Source organism: Uloborus diversus, chromosome 7 (genome assembly GCF_026930045.1).
Source record: "Uloborus diversus isolate 005 chromosome 7, Udiv.v.3.1, whole genome shotgun sequence".
Taxonomy (NCBI): Eukaryota; Metazoa; Arthropoda; class Arachnida; order Araneae; family Uloboridae; genus Uloborus; species Uloborus diversus.
In genome coordinates, this window is record NC_072737.1 from 164,941,877 (window position 1) to 164,963,852 (window position 21,976).

The 21,976-nt window shown below is 31.6% G+C and overlaps 1 protein-coding gene across 1 annotated transcript in view; it reads left to right on the forward strand.

Moving 5' to 3' along the window:
- Nucleotides 1–6,406: 6,406 nt before the first annotated feature.
- LOC129226982 (coiled-coil domain-containing protein 40-like) overlaps nt 6,407–21,976 on the forward strand; it is a 37,000-nt gene continuing 21,430 nt past the window's right edge. The window contains exons 1-7 of the mRNA XM_054861611.1: nt 6,407–6,581; nt 11,350–11,507; nt 15,443–15,583; nt 17,286–17,389; nt 17,953–18,196; nt 19,425–19,607; nt 20,212–20,457. Of these exons, the coding sequence (XP_054717586.1) occupies nt 6,407–6,581; nt 11,350–11,507; nt 15,443–15,583; nt 17,286–17,389; nt 17,953–18,196; nt 19,425–19,607; nt 20,212–20,457 (1,251 nt within the window). The remainder of the gene's footprint in view (nt 6,582–11,349; nt 11,508–15,442; nt 15,584–17,285; nt 17,390–17,952; nt 18,197–19,424; nt 19,608–20,211; nt 20,458–21,976) is intronic.

A 21,976-nucleotide genomic window follows, 5' to 3' on the forward strand; every position in this document is an offset into this window, starting at 1 on the left:
ATTGAAAGCTTTTACTATCATTTAATGACAATAAATTATGATGATAAAATATTTCTGGTTGGTTTTCCAGATAATTTTTCTATCCAGCTTACTAATCTCACGTTTTTAACCAATTTCATTTGCAAGTAGGTATATTGAATATATTTATTAATTTTAAATTTACTAAAGGTAGTAATCTCGAGCAATAAAAATTTATTCACTGAAGATCTTTGGCATTAAACATTTAATTTGAATATTATTCTAGTTGAACCTTGAATTTTCTGGTATCAGATGTCATATAATCCCCTCTTGGCAAGCAAACAGAAATAAAAAAAAAAAAAAAAAAAAAAAAAAACCAGGATGTATGACCACTTTTTGTCATCAAGTGAAAATGTTATACAACTCTTCGCAGTGCTTTTTATTGCCAGCAGTAAATGTCTGATACACTTAACATACAACAACACAATGAAACATTAAAAGTAAATGCTACAAAAATTTTGTTTATAATTTTACACAAAATAACAGCACCACATATTAGAACAAAATGCAAAAAAGATTGTTTCAGTAGCAATTCAGTACATAAAATGTTACAGGTTAACGAAACAAAAACATTCTGGAAAAAGGAAGTTGACGCAGAAAACGTTTTTCCATATTGTACAAAAAAAGTAAATTGGTTTACTAATATTTCAAGAGATATTCTACTCAATATTCATTGTTTTTGTGAATATAATAATACCTCATCTTACACTACTCCGACTTAGGTTAATGCGGAGTTACAGGATTTTCAAATCTCATTGATTCGTCTTTTGTTTGAGCGCTACACAACTTAATCAGTGCCAGAGCGCAGAGCCTGAGAAAATTGGTAATGTGATCTTGAATGAAAAATAAATTTATAAGTGTGCAGTCTGCCCACGGATTATATGGAATTTGCAAGAGTCCAGTTTAGACGAGTCTATCTGAATAAGGATGAGGGAGGAAAGTAAAAATTTAATGAGCATGTTGTGCTCACTTGAATGCGACTGCTTAATTTAGAGGCAAACACTGACATACCTGAAATCTAATAGATGTGTCCATTTCGGCCTGTGAACCAGATACCTTTCCATCTAATTGGTGATCAGACTGTATAGTGATTACGCTCAAGAACTGCTGGGTTCTCATAATGAGAAGTCAACAGTTGATGAGCTCATACCATTAGTAAGAGCAAGATGTTGCTGTATGATTTTACTTCACCAATTCTAGTTGTCTTTAACAAGTGAATATGATAAACTAAAGTGAAAATAATGCCATTCCAAAATGAATATTATATGTAGCAGACAACATTTGAATAGATTGATAAATAATTCTTAATTGTTGTTTCATTTGTTTGTTGTGAGAATTTTTTGTGTCAAATTTAGTTTTTAAAAAATAAAGCATTCTTTCCCCCCTTTTCAGTGATAAAACTGCTGATGGATCTTTTGATGAAAATGTGGACGTTTCAGATGCTCCAGTAACTATGAAAATCTTCAATCCAGTTAAAAATATTCTAGACCCTAACAATGTAAGAATGATTGTGAGATAATTTTCATTTACATGAATTTTGCAAATAAATTGTTTGATTTGTTGTTGTGTATAATGTTTCGCACTGATCTTTGCTTTTATCAACAGCCTTTAATGATAAAATATCAGAAGGATTTGAAGGAAAGACTGTTAAGTCTTCTTCAAGAAACTGATGAACAAATTTTGGAGTTGGTATGCTCAATTTATTTTGTGTTTTTTTATTCACATGGTGTATCTATTATTATTCTTTTCTACAATATATTTGCTGTCACTTTTAAATACATAAATATTAATTTATTACATGTTTTGCATTAGTGATTATTTTCCCTCATGAGTTACTGTACTCTATAGCAGCAATAAGCAATCTAAACTAACTGCAGATCTACTTTCTAAGTTTGAAGAAAAACTAAGATCCACTTTGGGAGGGGGGGCTCCTTTTTGCGACCCCCTCTACTGGGGCAGCCTTCTCTTTGCTGTGCTGCTAGTCAAATAATGATCAAAATATTGAAATTTGTAAAACATTCCCAACAAATGCTATCTGTAAATCCATAGTACGTTTAACATTTTTCAAGAACACAAAGCAAAAAAAATTTTTTTTCTTGAAAATTAAAAAATATGGCACTTATAAAGAGTATTTAAAAGTATTGAAATAACTTTTGATTAAGAAGTTGAGGCTTTTCTTTTTCAAAAAATTATATATATTTTTCTTTGACAAAAAACATAGTCCAGCCAGATTGTTGTCACGATTGACTGCAAACAGGTTCGAGATCGACTGGTTGATCGCGTTCAGCAGGTTGCCTACCGCTGCTCTATAGTCTATATCGTCGCAATAGAGCAACATTGAGACATCTAATCCCAGAAATAACACTAAGATATCCTTCTGTTGCTCTGAGGCGTTGATATGTGGTTATACTTATAAAAAAAATCTGTGCTTAAATTTCATCAAGTACCTTCATCCCACCAAGATTTAATCTAGACCTCCTGGAATGGTGTTCGTAAAAAGAACTGCAAGAAATGATTAAGAGGCAAAACACAGAAATAATCCTCAAACTTACTTGGCCATATCTTGTCATTGCTGACGCTCATGGTTCTTCCAACTCTGCAATGCAACAGAGGAGGCTCTGGCAACTTCCTTATCAAACAACCATCAAGCACCAGGCCGCAGCCATTAAAGAGTCTGGCCATCTACCTCATAGACAGTCCCTTCCAAAGTCATCATCATCTTCTTGCATTGTTAATCTGCTCTGGAGGCAATCATGGGAGGATAAACAAGGATCACTCAAAATATCAACGAGCTTTTGTCTTCCATTATTATAAGACTTGCACCATTCAATGGATTCCCACTAAGGTTAACATCAAAGGGAATAAAGAAATAGAATCCCTTTCCAAGGAAGCTAGATACATAGATCCTACTCCCCTGACCACCACATGTTCTGATGCGAATGCTGTCGCAAAGCCCTGGTGGAGGACCGTGGAAGAACTGGTGTATTACTGAACTAAACCTCTGTTGTCTCGATCCTCTTCAAAATTGACTACAACTGCTGCAAGGACACCCTTTATACACACAAAGCCAAAAAATGTGGCCAAGGCTGTGCTCCATGCGCTTGGTCCCATCGGACTTTTTTTCTTCTGTACCTCTTGCCCTTGACACACAACAGCATTTGACTGAAACCATTGCTTTGAAAAAACTTGTCTCAAAACAATTTAAAAAAAATTAATTTGAATTTTGACATCTTGAGTTCAAATTATGTTTTTCGCAATCACGAGTGTGTGTATGTAGGCGTGTGTGTTTGTGTGTAGGGATATGTGTATGTGTGTGTAGGCATGTGTGTTTGTGTCTGTGTGCTGGCATAAGTGTGTGGGTAGTTGTGTGTATGAATGTGTGTGTAGGGGGGTATGTTTACTTGTGTAGGCATATGTGTTTGTGTCTGTGTGCTGTCATGAATGTGTGTGTATGTGTGTGTGTGTGTGTGTTTTTGTGAGTGTATGTATGTTTTTTTGTGTGTGTATGTGTAGGTGTCTGTATGTGTTTGTGTGTATGGGTGTATGTGTATGTGTAGGTGTCTGTATGTATGCGTGTGTGTATTTTTTTGTGTGTATAGGTGTATGTGTGTGTGTATGTGTGTGTGTGTGTGTGTAGTTGTGTATGTGTGCACGTGTGTGTAGGACATGGATGCAACCTGGAGACGGTTTTCGCTATAGGAGCAGCAACGTGAGGAGCCGGTCAACGGTGATGGTGCGGAGGGTGGCGGTGGGAAAATAAAATGATAGGACGTCAAAACAGTCAAATGAAAGCAATAAGCAATCGTGATTGCTCAACAAAATAAAAGTAAAAAGAAAAGGTTAAAAAAGAAGAAAAAAACTCAGTATTTATAGTTGGGACAAATCTAACCTAGCAGCATTACAAAGGCTATGCAGATTCTAATTGCAGCTTTACGACACCACCTGGTTAGGTTTGCCTCAATTCTAGTGAATCACAGTGTCTAAATTCTTAGAAATAACTGGAATTAAAACGTTCGTTTCAAAGATGACATTATTAAAAGATTGTAATTTTATACTGGAAGTTGCTAGACAAGACTTTTATTAGCTATAAGGGGGAAACAAGTTTAGACAGGTCGAAAAATTAACTTTTTTTTTTGTTATAAAATATTAGTTTAGCTGTTCAAGAATATGTTACCGAAATTTCAATGCAAAATTCCAATTATTTCCGAGGCTCGTTTTCACAACTTATTTTTTTTTAAACATGTTTTTCTTGAAACTTTTTTTTTTCCCAACCGGTAGATATTCTAGCTCAAAAAATTACTGACCAATCATTCTGAAAATTTGTGAGAATGTTCTTTTTTCAATCTGCATGAACCTAACTCTTGGATGATATTATTATTAAAAATATTTTTTTAATGCAAAAACGGAAAAAAAAATGGAAGGAAAACATGACATTGTAACTAAACGCCTCAAAACAAGCAATTTTCAACTTTTTTGATCACAATTAAGTTTGCATTCTTAGGCAATATGTTGTTAATGAAAAAAAATTGTAATGCTTACAGATAAAAATTGTGATTTCGGTAATGCTCACCAGCAACAGGCTCTGATATGTACCTTCATAGATAGCAGCTCCAAACTCCACTCTTTCAGGTGGAATGACTGGAAAAAATTGCAAAGTGTACTTCAAAACATTAACAAAATATTCTCTAAGTTTGAACAAATTCCGATTATTCCTTCCCTGTTAAAAAAAAAAAAATTAACAAAAAACACTAAAAGTATGGTTTCCTAAACTGTTTTACCCCCTTCATTGGGAATTATATGCAGTTTTATTTATCACAATTTGTTTTAGTATTTGATATTTCTTTTTCTTGCTGCATCAGTTGCTACAATTTCAATGAACCTAAAACTGATTTAAGATTTGTTCTAAAAAAATAAGAGGGAAAGAAGCCTGTTTTGCAGTGCTGTCTCCTGATATCATGCTTTTTTTCTGTAAAATTTTTTCATGTATACACACGTGTTTTATTCAAAAAATCTTCCATGCCAAGCATTTTAAGAACAATATAGGGGTTTGAAGCAATGCTTTCAAAACTTGTCAGAATTAATGGCATAAAGCAGCAGGATATTATTTTAAAAGTTGTTTGTCATTCCTAAATTAATGGAAAAGATGACTTGATTCCTTGCTTGTTGAAGCTATAAATTTTGAAGCAGAAAGATAAATGTTTTACTTTTGTTCGGCAATGGTTAGTTACATTTTATTAAGTTGTAAATTTGCATTGAATACTTTGCAAATTCATACTGAAATATGGAGTCTCAAAAATATTCATATTTCTTAATTTTCCACCATGAGGTTATCTTATATTTTAAAATCTAACCACATCTATGTATGTATGTGTTTGCGTCTGTCACTCATACTTCCCCAGATTGGTCGCAAGTAAAGATTCAAACCAAGTATTTGCTAAAAAATACAGACCTTTGTTTCGAGAATTCAAGGAACATCTTTTCCAATGAAGAAAGGCGTGAGCGGCGGCAAATCAAGTCATCCATCAAAAGCTTTTTGTCCTATGACTTTTGTTCATCCAACAAAAACCTTTTATTGGAAAACTTTTATTGGTTTCTTAACCCCAAATCACGTGCCTGCAATTTTTTGCAAATTTGTACTTTGGGTGTAAGTGAACCATACTCTTAAGTCTTGTGTTTTTGGTAATCTTTACTAATAATAAAGCTGAAAGTCTCTCTGTCCGGATCTCTGTGACGCGCATAGCGCCTAGACCATTCGGCTGATTTTCATGAAATTTGGCTCAAAGTTAGTTTGTAGCATGAAGGTGTGCACCTTGAAGCGATTTTTCAAAAACTCAATGTGGTTCTTTTTCTATTCCAATTTTAAAAACAAAATTATCATAAGATGGACGAGTAAATGACGAAATTATTATAACGTGGAACCATAACATGAGCGACATACAAAATTATCATAACATGGAACCGTAACATGGGTACAAGCCAATTGGCGAGAAAATTCACCATACATTATTTAAATATACAGGCGAACCAAAAGACCTTTTAATTTTTCTATTATAGGCAAAGTCGTGTGGGTACCACTAGTCATTCATATAACCTATTCAGGAACTTAATTTACTTTAAGATACATTATTTATGTTTTTCTTTTACATCCTTTTTATTACAGGAGGGGGGGGGGATCTTTCTTTGAAAAACATTTTCCACGCTCAGTTCCTATTCATGCTCAATCATTTTTTAACTTAAAACTTAAGCATTCAACTTACATAATGATTTATTGGTTAAATATAATGATTGAAAGCTGCAAAAAAATTTTCCAGTTTGCAAATCATTATTTTGCTTTATTTTCCAGAACAGAACTATAAATGCACAATTAAAAGAGAATTCACATGTCAAAATGAAAAGCTATGTTCTTCAAAAGGAACTTAAACTACAGGAGGAGAAGATGGAAAACTGTTACATGAAACATGAAGAGCAAATGGACCTGAAACAGCATTTACTGCACAATTCTGAGGATATCAGAAAAGAGGTTCGCATTATCAAAAACAAACATGCTGAGGAAATCAAAAGAGGTACCTTAAAATGTTATTGAATACGGTTGTTAAGTAAATGTTTTATTTTTTAAAAAGTTTTTGTTTATGAATTTTTAAAAATTATATTACACTTCTTGCTTTTATTTTGAATTGTACTTTAATATATTAAAGTTATTGATGTTGTTAAAATGGAAAGTGTGGACATGTGATTTTTTTTTTTTACCTAGTTTTCCGGAAAGTTGAAAAGATCAGATTATTATTTTTTTTTTTTTTTTTGAAAATCCCTAAATAATAAATACAGTGAAACCTCTCTGAGCGGCCACCCCTCCGTTGCATGAATGTATGGCCACACAGAGAGGGTGGCCGCTTTTAAGAGTTTTCATTACTGAACTTGAACTATACAACTAATGATAGAATTCAACACTTATTAATGATTTTATAAGAAAATAAACAAAAGAAAATATTTTATTCCATGATTTCTCCTTTTTAGGAAATAATGATTCAATTTGTATTATTTGTCTACTGTTTTACAGAAACTATTTTTCCTTTTCAAATTATTTAACTTGTTAAAGTAAATCTCTACTTGAGTCATCAGCTAGAAACTTCATCACCTAAATCCAAAATGCTGCTTTAAAGCTTTTTTTTTTTAACAATCATCATTTAATGAGTTAAAAAATATCAAATATTAAATTTTTTTCCAAGAAGTAAAAATTATTGTTTTCCTTCTGAGGAAAAAAATATCGGTCTTCTATTACAAAAGCAGCCAATTGGAGAAACGATAGTTTACACCTACACTAGCCTATATCTCAAAATCCCCCCCCCCCCTCCACACACACAAACACCGAAACCCAGCACTAGAAAAACACCTAGAGAATTCATGGCAGTTTGCTTCATGAAACATGCTGGTTTGAAATGAGATGAAGGAGTAGTCGTCTATCCATTTCGAAGCCCCATACTGGCGATTGCCCTGGTGCTCAGACAGTTTTAAGTGGCCTCTCTTAAGGGTTGGGTTACCATTATGCGAATAGGCTGAAAATTCCGTACAGTGGGAAACTTAGCACTACCAGGAGTGGATACTAAACAAGGGTGGCTGCTTTGGGAGGTCATTTAATGATCTAGGGGTTGAAATTGGTATAGCCTGTAAAAGTCTTTTTTTTTTTTTTTAAATCATGATCGCTATTATTCATTATTTTTACAATTTTAATAGTACTATTTTGCAAAATTCCCTACTAGAACCCTTTAATAATAAAGGTAGTAATAAATGCCATCATGTTTTTCATTCTTATAAATTTAAAGAGATGTCAAAAAGTACCAAAATTGCTAACAATGCAACCAAAATTTCATTAAACATGTAAAATCTTCAGGGGTCTGGCCAGAGGATATTTGCGTCCGTTAACGGACCCTTCACAAAAATCCGATCAACCAAAACGGAACTTTCACAAAATCCCGAACAACCAAAACGGACCTTTCACAAAATCCCGATCAACCAAAACGGACCCTTCACAAAATTCTGATAAACAAGATCGGATCTTTCACAAATTGTTTTTGAAAGAGCAAATCTGAAAGCAAAATAACGCATATTTTCGTGGATAAAACCAATAATTTTTGGAACCTTTTTTGGAGTCAAATTAGAGGGATCAGCTTATACAAAATCTGCTAATTTTGCAAAAAAAAAAAAAAAAAATCGGCCCTCTTGCGATGCTCCTGCAAGCGATAAATAATAGCTACTGCCAAATAAATATAATGCTTGTTATTTGTTTCTTGGAAAGAAATTAACAGCTGAAAATAAGTTTGGTCTTAAATAATTTAGTTTGTTTTATCACAGCTAACTAGCAGCAGTGTTGTTGTAAACTTTTCTGAAAAGGCGTTGGTAAGCACTTTTCTCCCCCCCCCCCCCGGCTCATGATTTAATAAACAATAATAATAATAATATATATCTGCAAAATTAACTTACAATTGCAAAGGGATAGTAAGGTTGGGGAAAAAATATGATCGCTTCAGATAGGGTTACCAACTTTAAAATTATCACCACTTAGCGTCTGGCGTTGAAGCTTTATAATGACTTGATTAGAAAATATTCTCAACATTTTACCAGCTTGTCAATATTTGCGTTTTTATGTTGCTGTGCGATGTTTAACTGTTATTTTGGAAGAAAATTATATGGGTTTGATTTTTTGATGCTAACAAGGATGATTAACTTTAAATAAACTCTTTTAATTATAGTTTTTTTTCTTTAGATCTCTACAGTTTGAAAAATGCAATCTTTTAACATCCAATATGAGAATCATATTTTGTTCTTTTTTTAAGCTAACTTCGCTTTATTAGGATGCAAATAGTTGAAAAGTCTCTTTGTTTTTGTTAGAACTCTCATTTCAAGTTTTTAAAGCGAAGTTCCTTTTTTTTTTTTTTTTGCTTCAACTATGTCCACAGATATTAATGAAATGTTTATCATAGGACTCTAAAATGCAATTTTAAAATAATTTTATCAAAAATATTTCTTTTACAAGCCGTTTTTATACTTTTGATGCCTTCACATTGAGAATTGCGATCTCTTTGCATCCGCTGTTGGAATCCAATTTTTCGAATTTTTGATGATTAGCACGCTTTGTTAAGAGGTAAACAAAAAAAAATCTCTTTTTATTTTTGTTAAATTCACGGAATTTTATAAGTTTTAAACGAAATTCTGCTTTTTAAGTTTTTCTGTGCTTTTTCCCAAAATAATTTGATTTTTTTCACAAAATTATTTTATTTTTCACAAAAAACGGACCTTGTGAAAAATCCTGGACAGACCCCTGATCTTTTAACTCTACATGATGTTTAAAACCGTGATTCTCTTGCCTCTGATTTTTTTCACTTATTTGAACAAATCAAATTTTGTCGCTGGCAAAAAATTTAAATAGCATGTGTGATTGATTTTTTTTTGTACACAAATGCTATGACCCTGTGGTAAAACTAAAATTGAAGATCTTGAAATCACCAATTTATAAAATCCTCTATTAACTACAAATTCTTAGAAGTAAGCACAAAGTCTTTATTTCTCATTGCAAAAATGGCAGCATTTTCTATCAAATTATACTGAGTGAAATTTTTACGTTTCTCCATAATTCAAAGCATTTGAGGAAGAATACAATTAATAGGGTAAATGAACTTTTCTCAGGAAGTTACGCTACAGTATATTGTAGCAGTTTTTTGCTCTACTGTATATTTATTTCTAAACAATAATGAATGTTATTAAATTGCTTTAAACTTTTCAAAAGTAAATTAATAACAACTTTTACTTTTCCTTTTTACAACTTTTTGCATTCTGATATAACTCCAGTATGCTAATTTATTGATAGACTTTTGATATTGTTAACTTTTTTAAAGGCTTGGTCTACAAAATAAGGTTTTTTTTTTTTAGTACTGTAAAATTTCCCGCCAAAATAATCATTCTTAAAGAAAGAAAACGGCAAATCAAAAACTACCCAATAAATTAAACGCAGCCTTCCTGATTATCTTCTGCTGGCAGTACGAAAAAAGAAAAAAGATAAATCGCCAGGTATTAATCAAATTGGGAAATTTTTAGCTCAAGACAAAAACAAAATTTTACACCGCCGTGAATAAAAAGTAGCAACATTATGAATAGTTTTTTTTAGCTCTAATTTAAAATGAGATAGCGCAAAACTTTATGATATAAAATTGCTGTTCCATGAAGCTTTAAAATGCTTTTAAATTTTTTCCCGGTGGTTTTACAGTTTTTTTTTTTCGGAAATTCGAAGGAATTAAATCATTTTCATTGGTTTTTTCCTCAGGTTTTCAAATGGCACTAAAATTGAACTTGTCGGATAACAATTTCAGGTAGAAATAGCCTTTTTTGAGCCCTAAAATTAAAATTTCAACTGTTCAGTACTTTTTTGGTGTTTGAAAAACCCCTACATTCCTTCTTGGGTGCCCAAATACCTCCCTGCCAGATTTCGTTGAGATCCGAAGTAAACTGTGGATTTATATAGAGAATATGCATACATACATATATATTCTCTTTTATTTATATAGATTTATTTTATTTAAAATTGATTTTTACTTATTTTATTTATTTTAAATTAAATACTGAAATGTATTTTTTTAGTCTTTGTTACAGCTATTTAATTTATAGTTTTTACATTTCCACGATCACAATATTTTTGCACTTTTGTTATTCGGCCTTGCTTAAAATAAAATTAATTTTACTTATTAAAATAACTAGTTTTTAAAAAATTAAAAATAATATTACTATTGAAAATATTAAATTAATATTGTTTTAATTTTTTTTTAAATTTATTTTGAAAAATTAGGGACTGAAAGTGCCTCCCTTGCAGCCAATTACCGGTGATACAAGGGAGGCGTACTGCAGCACCGGAGACCATACTGGATATAAATGTGAGATTAATAATTTTCATAAGATATTTTGTAGCTTTTCCCTTTCTGATTAATTGAATTTTATTTTTGAAAATTTGGGGGGTGAAAGTGCACCATCCTGCTGGCAATCATGGACATAAACATAAGATAATATCTTTTGTGATTTACTTAGTAGTTTAAGTATTTTGTAGCTTGTCCTTTGTTTAAAATGAATTGAATTAACTTTATTTATTTAACACAAATTATTATTTTAAAAAGTTTAAATATAAAAAAATATTTTCAAAAAAAAAAAAAATCATTTGTTTTCAAAAATTAGGGTGGGGGGATGCCAGTGCACCCATGATCTGGCTCCCTCACTTTTTCAAGGCACGAGCGGCCACTGGATGGTTTTATTTATTATTTTTTTAATATAGTATTGCGGAATTATTTTCAGACTCCGAATTTCAAAAGCAGCTAGAAGATCTAGCGTTTGAAGTTGTCCAACTGACGTCTTTACAGATGGAAACATTCTCAGATGCTAAAAATCTGAAGCGAGTTGTTGAGAAAACTAGCAGAGATAAGCAACAACTTGAACTCAAAAAGTTGAGACAGGTAATTTGTTGCATGTTATTTGTGTAATAAATAATTTTCTCAACTAGTGTTCGCCTAGTGGTCGAAATTCGACCATATTCATAAATGAATATTTGAGAAAGCTTGTATGAATTTAACTATTTCCAACATTTTTATTTCTACTCTTACTCATGTTTACTGTATATCTGGAAACATACAATTTTTATACGAACACACAATAATTAACAGTAATAATTTAAGAGATAACAAGCAAAATTGGAATAATCTCAAAACAAATGGATGAAAGGGAATATTTCGGTAATGGGGTTGTTTCCAAAATTTTCAAAGTATTTTTTACTGAAAGAGGATGTTTAAAAACAAAGGTTTTAAATATTTTTTAAATAATTTGATTAAATTTAATATTTTTTAACAACTATTTTAATCGGTACGCAGATTTGAATTAATGTTTTGGCATCAAAAGCGATAAAATGCCACTTATTGATGCCATTAGCGCACGACGCAAATTATCATAACCCGAAAACGCGGTTGAGAGCAAACTGTAAATATTTAGTGTGGCAATGGAGTCGCGCGCCAAAGTACATCACTTATAACATCATAAAAACCACACCTTATTTCCAAAATCGGACATTCAAAAAAGTTTAGAAAAACAACTGTTGAGAAAATAAAAGTTTTTTTTTCTGGCTCCACGTTATTTTTTTCTATACTCATTCTATCAATTTCAGTGACTAAAAGTAGTATTTTTGATTGAAGGAAACAACCTTATTGAGAAATTGGTGTGGTCGACAAATTGCTGGCTTGAATAATTTTATTTTGTATAGCATGTTGCTTTGTGCTAACCCTATGCAAATATTTCCCTACTTTTTGTTTAGGTATGCAAACAAAAAACATTTTTGGCGCTGGCATTGAAAACAAAAAAATTGACGCCAATGGATAAAAATCACCAATTATCCAATTTTCGAAATCTTCCCGTATGAAATGAACCATCACAAAACTCAATTTATACATAAAACTTCTGTGTGAACAATGTTACTTATAAAACGTCTAGTATTATTGAGTTAGTTGCTTCTTCGTCATTAGAAATATAAATTTCCAAGTATCAAATGAACGAACTCGACTCGTGTCAACATATAACTGTCCATTCAAAAACACTGGGCGTCGTAATAATAGTAGATTTTAAAAAAAGATCGACTTTGTCATTTGTTTATGGTTAAGGACGGTGTATAACTGAATTCACACTTTTCAACATTTTCGATCCTCTCCCCTCCCCTTTGTCACAATGTTTTGCACTTTATTATACCCCCTCTTCCCTTTGTTACATGTCACGCTGTTTTTCATAAACGTTACTATTAAAAAAAAGGCTTGTTGTCACGTTCTCCCCATTGTATATATTCTCCTCTTGTCATGTCTTCCTCTTCCTTGTCACAAACTGTTACTATTTCGTGAACCCCACTTTAAAGCGGGACTTCATTCGTAGACAGCCCCGATTTTGTGGCAACCGTATGCAAATGAACATTTCCCTACTCTTTGTTTTCGTATGCAAAGTAAAAACATTTCTCAAACTGCAATTGGTGCCAAAAATTTGACGCCAATAGATGAAGAGCGGACGCCAATTTAACAATTATTGAAATCTTCCCGAATGAAATGATCCTGCAAAACTCACATTACACGTAAAATGTCTGCATGAACAATGCTTCTTTTAATAAGTTTAATATTACTGAGTAAGTTTTCTTGACCTCTGCCGTTAGAATTATTAAATTCCAAACAGTCAAATGAACGAATCCTACTTGCTACATAAAAAATTTTCCATTCAAAAACACTGGACGTCGCAATAATAGTGTAATTTTTTTAAAAATCGTGTTGTGATTTGTTTACGATTTAGGGGAAAACTGACAAATGCACTTTTCAAAATTTTTGATCTCTCTCCCCTTTGTCGCAAATTTCACACTTCACCATAATCCCTCTTCCCTTTGCCACATATCACACTGTTTTTCATAAACGTTCTTATCAAAAAAAAAAAAAAAGAAGGCTTGATGCCCCATTCTCCCCATTCTATGTTCCTCTTGTCATTTATTTCCTCCACCTTGTCACGAACGGTTACAATTTAATGAACCCCACCTTAAAGAGGAACTTCATTCGTAGTCAGTTCCTTGCAAACAGACATTTCTGTACTCGTTTTTTACGAATGCAAAAGAAAAATATTTCTCGCCCTGGGATTGTTGCCAAAATGGATAAAGTTCTCCAATTTAACAATTATAGAAGTTGTTCTGAATGAAATGATGTCGCAAAACTCCTTTAATACGTAAAACTTCTGTACAAACAACATTTTTTGTAAAAGTAGACATGATCTTGCCGTTAAATATAAAATTTCCAACAGTTAAATGAACGAACTCTACTCACGGCAGCATATAATTGTCCATGTAAAAGCACTGGACGTCGTAATAATACGCCAATTTTATCAAACGTTTCACCTTGAGATCTGTTCATGGTGATAGCAAATGCAGGTATTATTGGGAGCTGGAACTGAAAGTCGTCCCTCACTCCGTAAAATAATTTATTTAAATATTAAAATCGCGAAAACATAATCAAAATGAAAATATTTTAAATGCTCGTAGTTACCCAAAAAAGTCTCAATAATAAAAACAAATGCAAGTATTTTATTTCTTTATGCTCAAGCGAGAATTGGCAACACCACAATATTATCCAATTTCTTCACGCTAGCTGTGTAGCGTGAAAAAGCAAATAAAAATGAATTTTCACTAACTTTTAATTGCTTCTAGCGCTTTTTCTAGCGCTTCTAGCCGGTTGGCGCTTTTGCTCGGTATAACTGGGTAGAACGTGTTTCAAAGTATTTTGCACGAGCTTTCCAACCATACCAAGTTCAAAGCATTAAAATGCATTTTTCGTGTAGAAAAAGTGGTTTAAAAAATGAATTAAAACTTAATGTTTCACACTTCCAACAAAAATAAAAAACGCTTATTACTTTTTTTCTAGTGGAATTAGGTTATTGGACCTTGGGCGCCCTGACCCTTTCTTCCTTAGGAGTATTTTTTAAAGACCTTTCCAGCCATATCAAATTCGAAAAAAATGGACCATCCGTTCGCGTAGAAAGAGCCACTTAGGACGAAAATGCGTTTTTAATTAATATCTCCGTTAATTAGCATTTGATTTCAAAAAATTTTGTTGATGACATTAAAACTCGGCAATAGCTACTGAACAAAAAAAGAATGAAGGAAATCAGTTCACAAACAGAGGAGCAATTGGTACCGAAAGAAAACGGCTTGCCTATTATTATAAAGATATAGATTTTATTTTTCGTTACTGGCAATAAAAAGCAATAACTAGGCAGCAGCTAGAACTTTAGACTAAGTGGGTCAAACATTGAGGACATCTATCTGTACATGCATTTGTACTACGATCAGCAATATGGTTTTAAACCAATTACTCTGGGGGAATCCCCCCTTCCTTTGCTTGCCCCAGATTCAATGAATGTCAAGTGTGAACTTTAATGCTGCAACAGTAAAAAGTGAACTATTTGCAGTCTATTCAAAAGTATGTATTTGCATTGCCCTATACTCTTTTCAATGATTTTCTGTTGATTTATGTATGGAAAACTCAATTTTTTAGAGCATAATTTTTTTTAAATTTACCTAGCAAAAAAAGAAAATTTTATTCCCAGAGAATGTCAAGCAGAATGTGAAAAATCATGATTTTTTTTTCTTTTTTAATTATTATTTAAAACTAGCTATACCCACATGGCAATGCTCATGCTAAAAATTTGAAGAAAGTGTCTTGAAATAAAGAAAAATCTCTCTCTCTCTCTTGACTCTGATGTAAAATAATCACTCTTGATGTAAAATGGGTGCATATCGTTCAAAAAAAAAAAGTAATTTTTTTCCTGTTCCTGATATTGTTTCTTTTAAAAATAAAGATCTTTACAAATTCAATTTTTATTTAAGGATCTTTTATTATCAAGGCTTGAAAATGAGAGATATAACTTGGAAGATAAAATTCATCTTTATAAAAGACAGTGGGCTATTAAAAGAGAAGAAATTAATGACCTGAGGAAAGAATTAAATTCTGCAAATATGGAAATGCAGGTAAGTTTTTTTTTTTTTTTTTTAAATTTTCTACATGTAAAAAAGCAAAAAGATGCACATTATTACTAATAAATAATTATACATATGATATGCTCATTGCATTTACAATTCCTTCTTTTGTTTTATATAGTATTCATTTAAGATCCTTTTTTGTCATTTTTTCATCTTATCTTGTTATCTTGCCTGTTTTCAAATTAATTTGCTTTTTCCAATAATCTATCATATATTGACTGTTTTTTTTTTTTTTTTTTTTTTTTTTTTTTTTTTTTCTGTTTGTCATCAATACATCAACAAAATAGTTTTATTTGCCCTTACTGCACTTGTGATCTTCGCACTGCAGTTTACTAAACCTAGTTTGAAGGTTTTGTCAAAAACTGTTTCATTAATTTTCCAATATAGGGAGTGCCTTACTTAAAATTAGGTGTTAACTTTCAAGCAAATACCAAACAGTTCAGTTACAGCATCCAGAGATTGCAGACTATTTGTTGATATAATGTCTACTAGTGTTACCAACTAAAGCTGAGCAATTATAAAATAGGAAAAGCTCAGTAAAAAATAAGAAAAGTAACAATAAAAATAATAAAATGACGATGATGATAACTGCCAGTTCCAAAATTGACACAAATGTTTGACATGTATCTATGCACTTTAAGATATTTTAAATGTTATTTCAATGTCAAAAGTGATTGGTCTTTCTAACATTTGATGTTAGTAACAAAATATATGCACTGTCGGTCCCACTTAAACGAATATCGTTGGTTCAAAGGAGTTGAATTCGATTAAGTGGGGTATTTGATTAAGCCAGGGTTTTTTTTTAAAAACTTTCCATTTGTGTTAAAGCATAATAATAAATCAATAGCTGTAAGGCAGTAATTAATGTTATTGATAAGAAGTTTTTTTTTTTGAATAAGCTAAGTAAAAAACGAAATAATATAATGATTAAGTATACAAAACTGTACGTATAAAAATTATAAAAAAATAACTTGCAATTTGAGTTATAAAATCTTTTGGCACCTTGTTTTCACTAAATTAGTCTTTGAAAAAGTCCATAATAGTGGGTTGCTTACTCAAGGTCTTTTAGGAACACTTTCTAACTCCTTTTTTCCCTCCTCGTCTGCCATGTTCTACCATTTAATACATACCTATCGATTATTAGATTATACCCATCTGCCATGTTTATATTTCTTTGTTTTATTTAATAACCCTCTGTTCTATCAACTTTTTTCTTTGTAATGGCAGCGACAAAAGACATGAGATTGAATAGTAGAAATGTTTTGATGGAATGTGAATGCTGTTTTTCTCGCCCGCAGTTGACAAAAAGTAATTATTCTTACTTAATTTATTTTTAATTTTTACAAAATGTTCCTCATCAAAATTATCTACGAAAACTGACCAATATTCGATTATCCGGGGAAATGATTCGAATAAGCGAGGATCTTTAACATTGCACCTATAGGGAAATATTTGGTTCTGAAAGGATTTATTCGTATAAGCGTGGTATTCGTTTATCCGTTACCCGATTAAGCGGGGCTCACATTATGTGTGCATATGTGTATCTGCCTTTATGCTCCTGGTGACCAACTTTGGTCACCAAATGTTTTGCCATTGTATGCCATAGTAAAAGCTAAATATTGTGTTTACCATAACTGTTTGTTGTATTATTATTGTTAAAACTATAATTCTATTAATTGATTTTTTTAAGACAATTCATTTTGAGAAGCAGCAAATTGTCACTCAATGGAAGCAAAGTTTGTCATCATTAGAAAAGCAAGATCGAATCCTGTCTGAAATCCGATCATCTACAAAGTAAAGTATTGTATTTTTATGAGCCTGTTTTCTCAATTTAGAGCTTTTTATTTATTTATTTATTTTATAAATCAAAATCACACACTGAATTTTTATTTATGTGAAACTGTATTACCTTTTGAAAATTACTTTTCTGAAATTAAAATAGAAATTAAATTTAATGCTTTAGAAAACTGTATTATCATTTTAGAGTTACTTTTTTGAAATTGAAATAGCAGTTGAATTTATTACTATGGAAAACTATGTTATCATTTCTCTACCTCATTGCTAGACGAATATAAGTCCGAAAATCGTGATTTTTCAGTTATTAGTGCATTGTATGTAGAATCCTGTTTTACATTAAGCCATACCAACCTAATTCTATACAAAAAATACTTTATAAATATTTGCCAGTGTTATAAGAACGCAAGTGCCAACCTTTGTATGCACCAGACAGAACCTTTTCACTCTCTCTTGCAAAGTAGTGATAATGTGACTAGGTTAGTCTAGCTTTGAGGTACATATTTTAGAGTTACATTTCAAAATCTAAATAACAATTGATTTTTTTTTTTTTTTTGCTATAGTTCATATGAAGATGCTATTCAGAACTTGCGCATGGAGATTTTAGCTCAGAAGAAAGCTGTGCGAAAAGAACTGGAAAGAAACGAATCCCTTACTAGCCAATTACAGTTCCGAGATTCGGATATTGCACGCAACCACAAAAATCTTTCTATTTCAGAAGATCGTGCGAGTCATTTGGAAGAAAGTTTATCTGTTGTAGAAAAAATAGTTGAAATTACAGAAAATGAGTTGAATTTTTTAAATGATGTAAGTACTCTTCTTCGTCCATTATTTGGGATAACAAAATTTCTACTCACTATGTTAAGTGCATTATTTTATAACATCACGTTCAAGTACTTGGATTTTAATAACTCTGTCTATGAACTTTCTAGACTTAAAAATTTACATAAAGGAGATATATTGAACTGGATGTACAGTACCACTCATTAATTTCCATACACTTGCAAAAAGGTGCAAATAATGTTTTTTATCTATATGCTTTCTACAATGAGAGCTTTTTTTTCCGATAAAATACAGTTTTAGGGTTTGCTTCAATCACATTTAGTTGCAATTATTATGGTAATTACTCATAATTACTTCAAAAAAAGGCAAAAAATAGAATATTTAGGACAACAGGCCATAAAGCAACAAATACACAAAATCTGCGGTTTATGTTAATTCCAAACAGCAAAAACTATATTACATATATTCAAATGTATATACGCTCATGATAAACACTTTAATATTTATTAAATCTTCCACAAGCTACGGCGAGGACTTTACAATGGCCCTGCATAGAGAATGTCAACTTCTGACTGCCCTCTGAGCTTATCTCATGCCTAATAATGCTTTCCTGCAGTTTTATCTTGGTAGCAGGTTTCTTAAAAGCAATTTTATACCTATTTCACACCGTCAAATTTAAACATAGGGCTATTCCCAGTCCAATCCAAAACTATAATGCTAGATTTTTTTCATTTAGGACTACATCTTATGAGCGGAAATTGAGAAAAAATTACTTTTTCAATGTCCGTAATGTTTCGAAGGTGAGAACTTTTAAATTAGACAATAATATTATTTATAAATAAGTTGGATCATACTTGTAAAACAATTCGTTTTATGAAAAGGAAAATTCTGGTTCATAATCCAAGGTACACAAAGAAAGCATTCTATGCAGTAAAAATTGTATTTTGAGCTCAAGAGAATTTAATGTGAAACTGCATAAGAGAAAATTTAAAAAATGCATTTCAAAAGTAAAAAAATATGGCCTACAAAAATTCAATATTGTGCTAACTCGCCTCTCCCCCCCCCCCCCTACATCTAAATGGCTATCCAGATTAAGCAAAGTCTGCTTTAATAGGGTTCGGATTATGATGAGGGTTTACTGTATCTCTATTCTCATACGTGCAGAAAATAGATGCTTTAATTAATTACTGTGCTTGAACTTATTGTCAACTCTGTTTCGTTGAAATTCATGCTTTACTAATTTCTATTTTAGAAAAAGATGGTGCAAGAAAAAGAACTTCAAAACAAAGAAGAGACTTTTGTAAAGGCCTGTCAGATGCAGAAACATCTGGAGAAAATGCATATGGATATGATACATGATAAAATAGTCTTGACAAAAACATCAAGGAATACAGAAAAGCTCATTGGTGATGTTAGAAAATCTATGCTTATGCTTGTAAGTTGCATTCCTTATGTGCTTTATTCCTTAAACTGTGTGTGCAGCAGAAGGATTCCACTGTCACAAGTGGACAAATTGGACTTAATTTTCCCTTACATTTTTATATATGTGTTACCATTAAAGTGTATAGCTCACTTATTTTAGAGTATAACTAAGTATTTCATGAAATAACTGGGCAAGCCAGTTAAAGTATATGGTAGGTGAAACATTTCATACTTTACTTAGTTATTCTATCAAATGACTAATGATAGAACTTTAAAGTGAAAAAGAAACTGTTCGGTGCAAAAATTCAATTTCTAAACTGTTCACCATTCCAGAGAACATCTGTGCACATTTTAGGAAATTGTAATGTATCATCCATTTTAATGGCTCATCCCTACAAAATATGACCATTGACTGCCCATTTTGATTCCTGGTCATAACAATTGTTATTTTTGTATTAATTGGTATATGTAAATTTTTTTAGTGGGGTCGCAGTGCAGTTGTCAAATGTTATGGCGTAGTTGTGTTCTTTAAATATGAGTTCATTTAGTAATTAATGAGCACCTATTGCTGTGTTGTTAAAAATTTTAATTTCTTAAGTAGGAATTTATTTTTGCAGGAGCAAAAAGGTTCGAAGATGGAGGATGAGAAAGAAAAATTGTTTCTAAAAAGGGGAGATCTTTCCACTCATCTCAGTAGCTTGAAAGATGCATTAAGTGAACTGCAAAAAGAAACAAAAGAAAAATACTCAGTATTAATCAAGAGTGAAGCAGTTTTACTGAAAACAAGAGAGACGATAGATTCGAAACATGTAGAATGTAAAGCACTTGAAAATGAGTTGAAGGAATTGATAGAAATAGCAGGAGTAAGTATTTTCCACGTAAATGGAATGTTTCTTTTGCTCTTTGATGTCATAAACATGACATAATTAGCAGACCTAATAGATTTTAAATACAGGGCGTTCATAAAAAAAAAAGACTAACAGGATATTGAACTGAAATCTTTTCTTACAGTTGTAAAATTAGGTTAATCTTATATGAATTCAGTTAAAGGTTGATTACTGAGTAAATTTCGATGTGGGACTCGTTTGTGGCACTGCCCACTTCCAAATGGTAATCAGTACCTTCCCATGTCATAAGCAGCTTGTCTTTAGTATTGTTTCCCATGCAAGTGATTAATTACCCTTTGTCTGAGATGGTTTATAGCTTAAGTTTTCGCATTGTAAGCATTGTTCTCGACCTGTAATCAAAAAAAAAAAAAAAATTCATGGAGTCCAATACACTTGCTGATGAACCAGGGTTGCCACGCACCTGGAAAATATGGAAAACCTGGAATTGTCAGGAAAAGTCACAAATTATTGAAATTTCTGGAAATGTCAGGAAATTTCTCTCAATTTTTGCATCTGATGGGTGAAACTGTTAATAAAATAAATAAATAAATAATTTTTTATAAAAATCCGTAGGTGAATTATGAAGCTCTGATTTATGTCATTACATTTTATTTTGCTTCTTTTGGAAAAAAAATCAAGCCATGCATTACTAGTATTTTTCGCAAAGTGCGCCTGATCGTACTAGCATTTTAATAGCCTTCATTTACCTTTTTTTTTCTTTCTTTTTCATGAAATGAATGATCATAAAAATTTAAAGCCTTAAAATTTTAGCTTTTATAGGTTAAAACTTGTTTTTTGGAAACATGCCAGCATTGAGAGTGACTTTGCCGAAAATTGCTTAGTGTGTTTGAGATTTCGGTCCATATGCATCCTTCAAGTTTTTCCATTATTTCAATGGTTGGAATTTCTTTAATAATTTCTGGATTAGAATGACTTTATATATTTATTTTTGCAAACTTTAACTATTATTGAGTTTGACACTCTTGGCTTCCTTAAGAGGTTTTCCACCTCCAGCTCAGTCACTCCTATGCCAGGCTGATGAGTGCATTAATAAGCACGAAACTGCAATCCTCGACTAGAATTGACTGAGCTGGCAGTGTGTTTCATGTATTATTGAGTTAATTAGCAATTACATATTTTTTTTTCAAATACTAAATTTCAAAAGTCCATTTTAGAAGAATAGTGTAATAATTTTCTATATTCTTATGTATTAAGAATATGAATTTTAAATTGAATCATCATTGCAGAGAATATCTATAGCATATATTGTTATTTTTGAAACAGAATGAACTATGATTTTTATAGATCCTTGCTTTCCAAAGAAAGATGTTATGATTTTATCACAATGCAGATAATTTTTTCCCATGTTTATGTTACAGTTGAGAATAGTAGCAATGTTGATGTTTTGGAAACATCCATCGTGGTTTTTGTTAAAACATTGATGTTTTAATTTTGAACATCCTTTTTTTTTTAAAGGTTAATGTTTTTTAAAAAT